General features: G+C 42.0%; 1 protein-coding gene across 1 annotated transcript in view; it reads right to left on the bottom strand.

Moving 5' to 3' along the window:
• The window catches only part of GRK3 (G protein-coupled receptor kinase 3), a 118726-nt gene that overhangs the window by 57629 nt on the left and 48787 nt on the right, over positions 1-12310 (bottom strand). Inside the window, exon 3 of the mRNA XM_040250977.1 lies at positions 7826-7899. Coding sequence (XP_040106911.1) covers positions 7826-7899 — 74 coding nt within the window. The remainder of the gene's footprint in view (positions 1-7825; positions 7900-12310) is intronic.

Raw genomic sequence — 12310 nt, 5'->3', positions numbered from 1 at the left:
CCTCTGGGGTCTGTACTTCCCGGGAGCTTGCCACCCTGAGCTCTGGGACCTCATCTGACCTCTGGGGTCTGTACTTCCCGGGAGCTTGCCACCCTGAGCTCTGGGACCTCCTCTGACCTCTGGGGTCTGCACTCCCTGGGAGCTTGCCACCCTGCCTCCTCCTCTCCAGTCTCCCTTGGTGATTCTTCCTCTGCTGTTAGGCTTCTAAACACTGCAGCGCCTCAGAGCATGGTGCTAAGACACCCCTTTTTCTTCCACTATATTCTCCTTGGATAAAGCTATTCAGTTGCACAGTTTCAAACACCAGTTCTATTCCAACGACTAAGTCTGGGTTTTCAGGACTCACTTTTCTCTCAGCGCTCCAGAGTCTGGATACTGAGCCACCTATTGGATATTTCCACATCCTCTCTACTCCAGCCAATCATGCCCTTCCCCTAGTCTTCTTAATCACAAAAATGAGAAAAACCATCCTCCCAGCTGCTTCTAGAGAAGGAAATGGCGACCCACTCCAGTATTCTTGCCTGGAGAATCCCATGGACAGAGGAGCCTGGCGGGCTACAGTCCATGGGGTCGCAAGAGTCGGACACAACTGAGTGACTAAACCATCAGCACCACCACCCAGCTGCCTAAGCCACAACAGCAGTCATCATCGTCGATTTTGCTCTTTTGCTCACTCTGTCCCCATCATCCCCTACATTCAATTCGTTAGCCAATCACATTGGTCTGATATTCAAAATGTATCACAAGCCAGGCCCTGATTCAGGTAATAGGCAACTAATCTTAACGGAACAATTCTGGGCATCTATAAAACCCAGCTACCCTGGACCACTGGAGACTGACCGAGAGCACACAGATACGAAGAAAGGGCACCAAACAGAAGCCCGAAAGGAAGAGAGGCTACTCCCGAAAATGAAGAGCCAGAGGAGAGCTCCAAAATTCTGCACATAAAATATCCGAATCTCTGCTGGACCTCATAGTGATGTGTGAGCACGACAGACCCAAATTAGTCCAGCACAGGTTAAAAGAACTGAACAAGGTTAAATTGCTACCCACTACATGAGAAGACAGAGCATCACGTCTGAGTAAGCCAAATTAACTCCTGAGACTATATATATCTCTCTCAATACCCTACAGAAAAGCAGTTTTGAGTACCTACAATACCAATGTACAAGAACAATCTAAAACTATTCTATGTTTGAAGAAACAGAGAAATGTGGGTCATACCCAAGAGAACAGATCATCAGTGAGGACCTATCCAAGGTAATTCAGAGACTGGAATTACCAGAAAAGGATTTTAAAACAGCCATTATAACTATACTAAAAGATGCACAGAAAATATGCATATAATGAACAACAAATTAGGAAAGAGCAGCAGACAGATGATAACTATGAAATAAGCCATGTTGGAAATCCTATCTGAAAAAAAATTCAACGGATGGACATAACAACAGAGAGATACTGAAAGAGTCAGTGAGTTTGAAGACAGCTCCGTAGAAATTATCTAATCTGAAGAATAGAAAGGAAAAAAAAAATATTTAGGGAAAAATTGAACAAGGTATCAGTGATATCTAGGACAATGTCCAAAGATCAAGCATACATATGACTGGAGTTCTAAAGAGAGGACAAGAAGAGATTAAGGTAGAAATAACATTTCATAATGGCCCAAATTTTACCCGACATGGTGAAAAATATAAATTGACAGATTCAAAAAACTAAGTGAATGCCCTAAGGATAAACACAACATCTGAAATTACGCCACTAAAATGCACTTCCTCAGCCAGTCTTCGACCCAGCAATTTAAGGCGGTCACCAAATCACAATACATCACATTAAGCTTTGAGTCTGTTTCGAGTCATTATTTCCTAATATCTTTCCTATTTATTTATCACTTGTTTACTGTTTCAACAAAAATAGGAGCTCAAAGAGAGCACACACTTTGTCTGTCTCGCTCATCCAAACAATACTTCTGAGCATTAGTGTTTGACAAATACTGGTTGAATGAGTAAAGAAAATTCTCTAACTTTACCTCTGATGTTATACTTCCTATTTTCTATGATTTATGATTAAATCTAGAGGTAGTATAAATATTGTTAGAAGCTTCCTCTAGTCTAACTGGATCAAAGTCAACTACATGCCAGGTGCTGCTCTTGTGCTGCACAGACACGGGACAACCCTAAGTACAGACACTACTATCACCCTGATTTTTAGCTGAGGAAGCCCAGGGAGGGCAAAGCAAGACTGACTGCCCAGCTTCAAGCAGGGACCAGGACCATAAACTAGAACTTAGAGAATCCACTGGGCTGATGAGAGCAAGGAGTCAGACTTCCTGATAACCTCAGTCTTAGAGGCTGTACTGACTTAAGAGAACTGTATTTGAAGCCCCATGGTGGATGACGCTGTGAAGAACACAGAGCAAGTTGGTCAGGAGCCCTGAACCATTTTCCTCAGAGGAGATGATTTGACAGGCCAGATCCATCACACAGCCTGGGACAGAGGCGCTGGGGAGCAAGCCAAGGAAGAGAAGGCCCAGTGTTTAGCGTTCAGATGGAGACGTATCAGCAGGAGTCAGCACCACACTGCTGAGAAGTGCTTAAGAAATAACCCAGTAGACTGCCCATCTGTTTCATCTGCTGAAGGACACGGCTTTGTATTAACAGAGCAGCTGAGTACATGCTGAAACTGAAGAGGTGAAGCTTTTAAGAACACAGGAAAGAAAAAAAATTTTTGACAGATCAAGCTGTGATTCTCATACAGATAAAATGCCTGCTTCAGATTGAAATAAAAAAGTTACTTTGTACTGAGTGAAACCCTTTCAGATTTAGCTTACTTTTTTTTTTTCACGTGATGCCAAATGTACATCATCATTTCATCATCCTTCCTGGAAATACATTAATACAATAAAAAAAATGTAGAAAAATATCACTTTTTCATGTATATCAATAAACCAGGGGGAAAAGGAATATCCTTCCAATTTTCAAATGTACAAAGATTACTAACATCACCCCTAATTATGCCATGCTTTCTCTGGACCATTTCAAGTGCTTTAGGGTAAAGATACACCATGCTAATAATAGTAGCATATGTTATCTCTAAAATGTATTTTAATGAATATATTTCTTAACTTCAATTTTAATTTCCTCTGTGTCTCATAAATTATTTAGAAGCTATTTGTTTCCAGACAGCTAAGGATTTCTTAACACTGTTGTGAAATTTGCGCTTAAGTCCACTGTGATCAGAAAACATACTCTGAACAATTTCAATCTTGAAATCTGCAGAAACTTGCTTTAGGGTCCAGCATATATGTTCTATTTTAGTAAATGTTCCATACTTTTAAGAAGACAAACTGTTTTTAAGGAAAGCAGCATTCTGGATGTCAGTTAAGTCAACTGTATTAAGATTGTCTATATCCTTACTAATTTTTGCCTATTTGTTTCTACAAGCTCTTGAAGTATCTGTGTGTCCCAGGAAGACTGTAGAATTATTTTGTTTTGACCTCCCTGCCAATTTTCACTTGATGTATTTTAAAGTTATGCTATTTGTAACATACAGATTTAAGATGAAGATACTGACTCCTCTATCATGATGAAATCGTCTCTATCTCAGAGTAGCACTGCTGTGTACTTTGTCTGATAATATGGCAGCTTTGCTTCCGTGAGTATATATATTACAAAGCCTCTTCCATCCTTCTGTTTAAAGTATGTTACTTCCTTAAACACTGAATCGCTATAATGTACACCTATAACCTCCATAATATTGTATAGCAGTTGTATTTTAATTTAAAAGTAAAGTAAAATACTTTAAATAAAGCATGCCACTTACAAGCAGTACATAACATGGTTTTGGTTATATATCCAGTCTGACAAACTTAGTCTTTTACTGGGAGTATTTAGTCCATTTATATTAAATACAATCATTTATATAAACGGGTTTTTAGCGACCACACTTCCTCTTTGTTTTCAATTTGACCTCCTACTTTATGTCGACCTTCTATTCTTTTTCTTTTTTTGGATTAATACAATGTTGTTTTATTTCATATTCCCTCTATTTCAACCTGCTAGATACACATATTTTATTCTCTTCAATGTTACCTTAACAGGTTACAACATGCATTCTTTACAAGTCAATGCAAATTATTACTTTTACTGTCCCCAATAATCCTAGAATCTTAAAATACTTTATTAACCCTTCTCCTGCCTTTTGTGATACTCTCATACATTTTAGTTTTACACACACTTTAAACCCTAAGAACATATAATAGTTTTATAAGGTCAACATGTGTACATTTCACACGCATATTTACCCTTTATGATGTCTTTCACCCCTTCTTGCATTTCCATCTAGGATAATTTCCCTTTTGCCTGAAGTAGCTCCCTTCAAAACTGATGGTAATGCAGTTCCACTATTGACAAAGTCTCTTGGTTTTTGTCCGAAACCATCTTTATTTCATCTTCATGTTTTAAGGAAGTTTTGGGTGGGAAAATAATTTTAGGTTGGCAGCTTTTCTCTCTCATTAAAGACTGCCATTTTATTGTCTTTCTTTTTTCTTAATCGTTTAAGATGTCATAGTTGTGTTGGTCATATTGAGCGAAGTCGCTCAGTCGTGTCTGACTCTTTGCGACGCCGTGGACTGTAACCCAGCAGGCTCTTCCATCCATGGGATTTTCCAGGCAAGAATACTGGAGTGGATTGCCATTTCCTTCTCCAGGGGATCTTCCCAACCCAGAGATCGAACCTGGGTCTCCCACATTGCAGGCAGATGCTTTAACCTCTGAGCCACCAGGGAAGCCCATATTATTGCCCCTTTAAAAACGAGGTGTCTTTTTCTACCTCTGGCTGCTTTTAAAATTTTCTGTCATGGGATTTCAGAGTCTTATACTGATGAGCAAAGATATGTTTCCTTTGTAGTCATCCTGCTTGGGGTTTTCTATGTGTTTAAGCTGCTGTCTTTCATCACTTTGTAGCAGTATTATATCCTCAAGTATTGCTTCTGCCCCATTCTCCCTCCTCTCTTTCTGGGACTCCACCTCTACAAAGACCTTTTTAAGTACATCTCACTTGTCTTTAATGCCCTTATTTCTTTCTTATAGTTTTTTTTTTCCCCTGCGTTTCAGTTTGAGATGATCTACTGAACTGCCTCCCATTCATTAACCCTGTCTCTCACTGTGACAATCTGCTACTGGTTCTAGCCACTGGGTTCTAATTTAAATACTGTACTTTATTTTCTAGACTATCTGCTTGGTTTTTCCACAATAAATTCAAATTATGCTGAAACTCTCTATCCCTCCACCTAATTATTTTGTCCAACTTTTCCTCTGTTGTCTTAAACATATTATTTACAGTTATTTTAGGTACCTGTCAGCTAACTTCAGTATCTGACTCATCTGTGGGTCTGATTCTATTGCTGTGTTTATGTCATGTGACCTTGCTTCTGTTTGTCATATCATTTTTTACTGTATGGTGAATGCTGGAGAGGCTCTAAGTATTGCTATTTTCCACCTAGAAAAGAGACAGAGGGCGCCCCTTGCTCTCTGCTGCATGGACAGGGAGGGAGTTCACTGCTCAACAAGGAGCTGAGCTGAGCTGGTCTGGGCTGCCATTTGTGTAGGACTCAGTCTTGCGAGAGTCAGTTCACTAGACAGGCTGATAAGACGTCCAGGGTCCCCAAGGAGGAGAAAGGGGTCCAGGGTTCTCCCGGAGGAGGAAAGGACAACCATCCTTTCTCTTTCTCTACATTCCTTAGTCTTAGCCATGGAAAATGTTTTCTCCTTTAAGCCCTAAGCTGATGACTACACAATGAACAACTCAGTTTAAACTCTATAGAACAATAATGAGTCCTGCTTGAGGACAGTTTCTCCTTCTTGAAAACCTTTTGACTAAACCCTGTTATCTTAAAATGTATATCATGGGAGTGGGTCTGGTAAGATCCTTCTATTGTTAGTTCTAATCCTGTCATCTTAAAATGTAAATTGTGGGAGTAAGTCTAGTAAGATCTTTACAACCTTGAGACATTCTTTTGATTTATTGTAATAACAGAGGATGAGATGGTTGGATGGCATCACCAACTCAACAGACATGAGTTTGGGTAAACTCCAGGAGTTGGTGATGGACAGGGAGGCCTGGCGTGCTGCAGTTCATGGGGTCACAAAGAGGTGGACACGACTGAGCGACTGAACTGAACTGAAAAACCAATTAAACAGTATATAACTCCCTTGCTTAGACCAGGGAGGGGGGCACTCTCCATCTCCCTTCTGATGTCTGTGTCAGAAGCTTTCTCTGTTCCTTTTCTTACTTTAATAAAACTCTGCTACACAAAAGCTCTTGAGTGATCAAGCCTGGTCCCTGGTCCCAAAGCTTAATCTTCTTTGGAGATCATGAATCCAACAGGTTCACCTTAAGCTATCAGTCTGCCTCTGGTTCACCCCCAGGGAGAGGCCTGGCTCTCCCTGGAGTTCAATGAGATCTCTGTTTCCTCCACACTGAACTTGGTTTTGCCCTTAAGAAGTCTTCAGGATGGCTCTTGGGCCCCTGTCCCATTCAAGCTTCAAAACTTGGCATTCAGTTCAGTTCAGTTCAGTCGGCAGTTCAGTCGGTCGTGTCCGACTCTTTGCGACCCCATGAATCGCAGCACGCCAGGCCTCCCTGTCCATCACCAACTCTTGGAGTTCATTCGATTCACGTCCATCGGGTCAGTGATGCCATCCAGCCATCGTCCCCTTCTCCTGCACCCAATCCCTCCCAACATCAAAGTCTTTTCCAATGAGTCAACTCTTCGCATGAGGTGGCCAAAGTACTGGAGTTTCAGCTTTAGCATCATTCCTTCCAAAGAAATCCCAGGGCTGATCTCCTTCAGAATGGACTGGCTGGATCTTCTTGCAGTCCAAGGGACTCTCAAGAGGCTTCTCCAACACCACAGTTCAAAAGCATCAATTCTTCGGCACTCAGCCTTCTTCACAGTCCAACTCTCACATCCATACATGACCACAGGAAAAACCACAGCCTTGACTAGACGGACCTTAGTCGGCAAAGTAATGGCATACGTCTTGAGAAAGGGACTCATCATGTTTTGGGGGGCCCTCCAGTCTCATCTGTTCTTTACTCCAGACCCAGAAACCTCTTCTGGTTTTTCTGTCTCCCAGAAACAGCCTCCTGCCAGGGGCCAAACTTGGATTCTCATCTGCTCACCACACCTATGACCAACCAACGTCCCAGGTGATAAGTGGTTCTAGATCTTCAGTGGGGTTTTCATCTCCTGCCTGTTCTGTTTTCAGATTCGTGCCACAGCAGGTGTATATTTAAATATCATGTAATCCTGCAAGGCTGTGAGAGGTTTCCATGTGTCTTTCAGAAGCTCCTGGCCCATCTCTTCAGCCCTTCCCAATGTCTTGCTGGGAAAACGGGCTGTGGGCTTGAGGCCTCCCTCTCCCACAAGTCTCTGATTTGTCACTCCAGTAATGTGTGACCATAAAACTTTGCTAGCTATTCTTTTACCCAATAGCAGCCCTCTACCTCAGCTTCTGTCTCCAGAATATGCAAGCTTCTGCAGAAACTAAAATGGGTGAGAATGCTCCGTCGTCTTCCTCTGGAATTTTAGTCCAACTATTCCTCACTGACTCCAGAACACTATACAGTTTTAAAGATATGTTTTTTATAGTTGGTGCCTGCATCTCTAATAAACTATATATTATATCTTGTACTACTAATTACTTTCAATGAATTTCTAAATATTTCTAAATACTTGTAATATCTAGGAGTCTTAATATTTTCCAAGGAACAGTTTAAATATGCTTTTAAAATAAAAGCATTGATAAAACAGTCAACTTCTTACCTCTTCATAAAACTTCACCTGAGGTACAGCTTCATTAATTTCATTCAAACAAAAATCTTTAAATAGCAAGAAACCTAAAGAAAGAGAATAAAAAATTTCAGGATGGGGAATGGATGGAAACTTTATCCCACAGGGTGTTTTCAAATTCATTTGTTTCAACCTCTTCCTCTCCTACATTAAAAAAGAAATTTTAAAAGGTTTTAAGAGGCTACTTAATGCCTAATGCCTACAAGAAAATAATCCAGGTTGGATAAGAGTATCATACATCTGGCTCTTGCATTGGGGTTCATTCTCTCTTGGCAACCCCCCTCCCACTTTTAAAAAATGCACAATTAACAGTGCAAGTGGTCACCACCACTCAGCGCCCCTGGTCACTACCGAGAACATAAGATAAATCAAAGAAATCAGAGATAAGGGTAGTACAGAGGTGTTGGTAAGAGTCACCAGGGATCTAATAAATCGCATGCTCACTGAAACAGAACTAAACACCCTTCAAAAGAAAGCAAAACCAAAGGACCTCCCTAATCTTCCTAGCCTTTTCTCTCACCGCATATTAGCGCAAGTCCCGCCAGGTCCCCACCAGACACCTTCAGCCTGAGTGGATCATCCATCTCCAGATCATGCTTTTCCCCTTCATACCCCCACACCTCATCTTCAAGCCGGCATGACCTGCTGCCCAGGATACCACTCCCATTGCACAGCCCGCTATACAGTGGAAGGCAAATAAATATTTGTTGAATGAATGTTTGTTTGCACGGCCCTTCAAACAAGTCAAAGCACTTAGCACACTCTGGTTAATTATCTGACTTACAAGCTCCCATCCTGTACCAAATCCAGTCAATGCCTCACGCCTAGTCAAGTCTCAGCGAACGATAGAGGCTGGATAGGACAGGCTGACCAAGGGTAGAGATATGGGAAGGTTGATGCTGCTGCTGCTAAGTCGCTTCGGTTGTGTCTGACTCCGTGCGACCCCATAGACAGCAGCCCACCAGGCTCCCCCGTGCCTGGGATTCTCCAGGCAAGAACACTGGAGTGGGTTGTCATTTCTTTCTCCAATGCATGAAAGTGAAAAGTGAAGGTGAAGTCGCTCAGTTGTGTCCGACTCTTCGCTACCCCATGGACTGCAGCCCACCAGGCTCCTCCGTCCATGGGATTTTCCAGGCTAGAGCACTGGAGTGCCATTGCCTTCTCCGGAAGTTTACAAAAAGTAAAAACAATGAGAAGGTCCAAACAATTAAAGGATCGCTAGGAGAAACAGAAGTCACGGGGTGGGGGTGGGGGAGCGGAAAATGAAGAAACGTTCACAAAAGGTTAAAATGTTGGGTGAGGGTTGGACCAGAACTCCCCAGGTAGGAGAGAGTTGGGAGGAAGCAGCTCTGACATGATTTTCATTCAAGTTAACGTAAGAGTAATATCACTTGAGCATGTCTGTTACTGCCCCGTAAATTCCCCTCCATGGTTCCAGGAACATGACCTTTGAAACTGGTAAATGTTTGTTCACTGGAACTAGAAAAGTATCTGAACTACTTGGTTAAATAGGCAAGGCCAGAGTAATGAGGGCTGAATGCAGACCGCAAGCAGGAGCACGGCCGCCCTCCTTGGCCACCTTGTGCACTGCAGCGGGGCTGGCGGGGCTAACGCATGAAGGAAGCGGGGAGTTCAAGAGGCAGCATTAGTTTAGAGTAAGGTAAAGTAAGAGTAAGGCCGTCTTTTTGTCTCATTCCTCTCAAAGTAACTTTACATTTCCCTCGTCACGTCATCTTTGACTCCTGAGTCATTCTGAATGACTGCACCTTCAGAAACGTGCAATTTTCGGATATTTGGATTTTTTTAAGGTATTTCTGGGGATATCTATTTCTGTTTAATTCTGTTATGGTCACAGAACACATTCGATAGGATTTCAACACTGTAAAATTTATTGAAATTTGGTTTTGGACCAAAATTGGACCAAATTTGGTCCTTCTAGGTGAATGTTTCAAGGGTACTTGGAAAAAAAAAAAAAACAGTATATAAGGTGAAGTGTTTCATTAAACAGAGTAAAAAGGCAATTAAGTTGGTTGACAGGGTTGTCTGGGTCCTATAAACTCTTACTGAATGTCGGTCTGCTTACTCTCTTCATTATCCACGGAGGACTGTTGAAATGCCCATTTGTAAATTGGAGAGGAGAGGAAAGAAAGGAGGAAGGGGATGGAGAGAGGAGCTGAATGAATAAACAACCAATTTAATATGCTGTCACCTACTTTAATGCAACTTCCAGTGTGTACGGTAAGCCAAACAAGCTTTTTTGATTTATTTAGTTTTGGCTGCACTGGGTCTTTGCTGCTGCACAGACATTGCTCTAGTTGCGGCAAGCGGGGGCTACTCTCCAGCTGTGGTGCGAGGCCTTCTCGTTGCCGTGGTTTCTTCTGTTGCAGGGCACAGACCCTCGGGCACAAGGGCTCAGGACTGTGGCACACGGGCTTGGTTGCTCCGTGGCACGTGGGATCTTCCTGGACCAGGGATCGAACTTTACCACTGAGACAGCAGGGAAGCTGCAAAGAATTATTTTAATATTGTATGTGGGGGACACTATTTCCCTCCTGTCTGTATGTAAACTTAAGTGGTACTTTCTATCATAGCAGCTGCTAAAATGGAGCAGCCAGAAGAAAGATATTTTGATATTTTGCCTTTAGGATAAATCCTAGATCACTGTGTTCCAGGCTAAAATTAATTTACCTTCATTAGACTTAAATTACATTTTTAAAAAACAGAAACGTTACTGATTAGAACAAAAGCTAAAAGGAAAAATTAAGAAAATAATTCGCCTAGCTGGTTCGCTTCATCAGTGTGATTTCTCCAGATTTCAAAGAATAAAAAACTGTGGCCCAACACCTGCTTACTAGATAACTGTGGAATGTGTTTACCCTTGTTTCTATATTTGAACCACTGCAAACTGTCTGGATACTGATTAACTTCCGAGGGTATGTGACATCCAGGAAAGGCAAACTATCCCAATGTCCCACCAAAATATTTTGCAAAAATCAGGAGAAAGAATTGTATTATCTTTTATAAAACATCAATTAAAAACTTGAAATATTAAATATAAGTGGTTTCTATGGGAAATTAAAATTTAGCCTCCTAAAATAATTTTTAAAAAGGAAAGAGAAACATGAAAAAGTTTTCTAAGAAATAATGCTTGGGGCTTCCCTGGCGGCTCTGTGCTAACGAACCCTCCCGCCAGTGCAGGAGACACGGCTTCCACCCCTGGTCTGGGAAGACTCCATGCGCCACAGAACAACTAAGCTCATGTGCCGCAACTACTGAGCCTGTGCTCTGGAGCCTGGGGGCTGCAACTACGAAGCCCATGCGCCCTCGAACCCATGCTTCCCAGCAAGGAAAAGCCAGTGCAACGAGAAGGCCGTGCACCGTGCACTGCAGCTAGAGAGCAGACCCCACTTGCCGCAACTAGAGTAAAGCCCGTGCAGCAACAAAGACCCAGCACCGACCCGCCCCCACCCGCCACCCCCCAACAAAAGAAATGATACTTGTCTCAGGCTTTATTAAGGGAGTTCAAACACTGGGAAGGAAGACAGACTGCATAACTGCTACAAGTTTCCACCAGAGTGTACTGATTTGACAAAGCATTTCCTGTGTCTACTAAGGGTCACTGTGCTATATGTTGGTGAAGGCAGAGTTCCTCTTGTAGGGGGCAGACAGAAAGTAGTAAACAAATAAAATAATTTTAATGTATACTAAATGATATAAAGGAATTAAATGTGATGCTGAGATCAAAGATAAAACAGAATGTCAAGACCTCTCTGAGCTGTAGGATGAATAAAGTACAAAGCATTTCAAATTGGAAATGGCCAGAATGCCTAAACTCACACCTTCTATTCAATATTATATCAGAAGTCTTTGCCAGTGCAATAAGAGAATGAAATAAAAGATATCAAAATTAAAAAGTTAAAACTACTTTTATTCCTAGACAACCTAGTTAACTATGTAACAAATCCTAGCTACAAAATAGCTGCTGCTGCTGCTAAGTGGATTCAGTCGTGTCTGACTCTGTGCCACCCCACAGACCGCAGCCCACCAGGCTCCCCCATCCCTGGGATTCTCCAGACAAGAACACTGGAGTGGGTTGCCATTTCCTTCTGCAATGCATGAAAGGGAAAAGTGAAAGTGAAGTCGCTCAGTCGTGTCTGACTCTTTGCTGCCCCACGGACTGCAGCCCACCAGGCTCCTCCGTCCATGGGATTTTCCAGACAAGAGTACTGGAGTGGGGTGCCATTGCCTTCTCCGACAAAACAGCTACTAGAATATGTAAGTGAATTTAGGAAGCTCATAAAATACAAGGTCATTAGCTAAGAATCAATGACATTAGATATACTCACATAACACAATTTTAAAATGGAACTTTGAAACAAGTCCATTTGTGCCAACATAAAAAAATAATCAATATTTAGGAATAAATAAATAAGAGCTATTCAAGGCCACTATGTGGAA

The sequence above is a fragment of the Oryx dammah genome, unplaced genomic scaffold, assembly GCF_014754425.2.
Source record: "Oryx dammah isolate SB20612 unplaced genomic scaffold, SCBI_Odam_1.1 HiC_scaffold_12, whole genome shotgun sequence".
In the NCBI taxonomy this organism is placed as follows: Eukaryota; Metazoa; Chordata; class Mammalia; order Artiodactyla; family Bovidae; genus Oryx; species Oryx dammah.
Note: the sequence above shows the minus strand (reverse complement) of the source record. Positions and strands in the feature narration are given on the sequence as shown.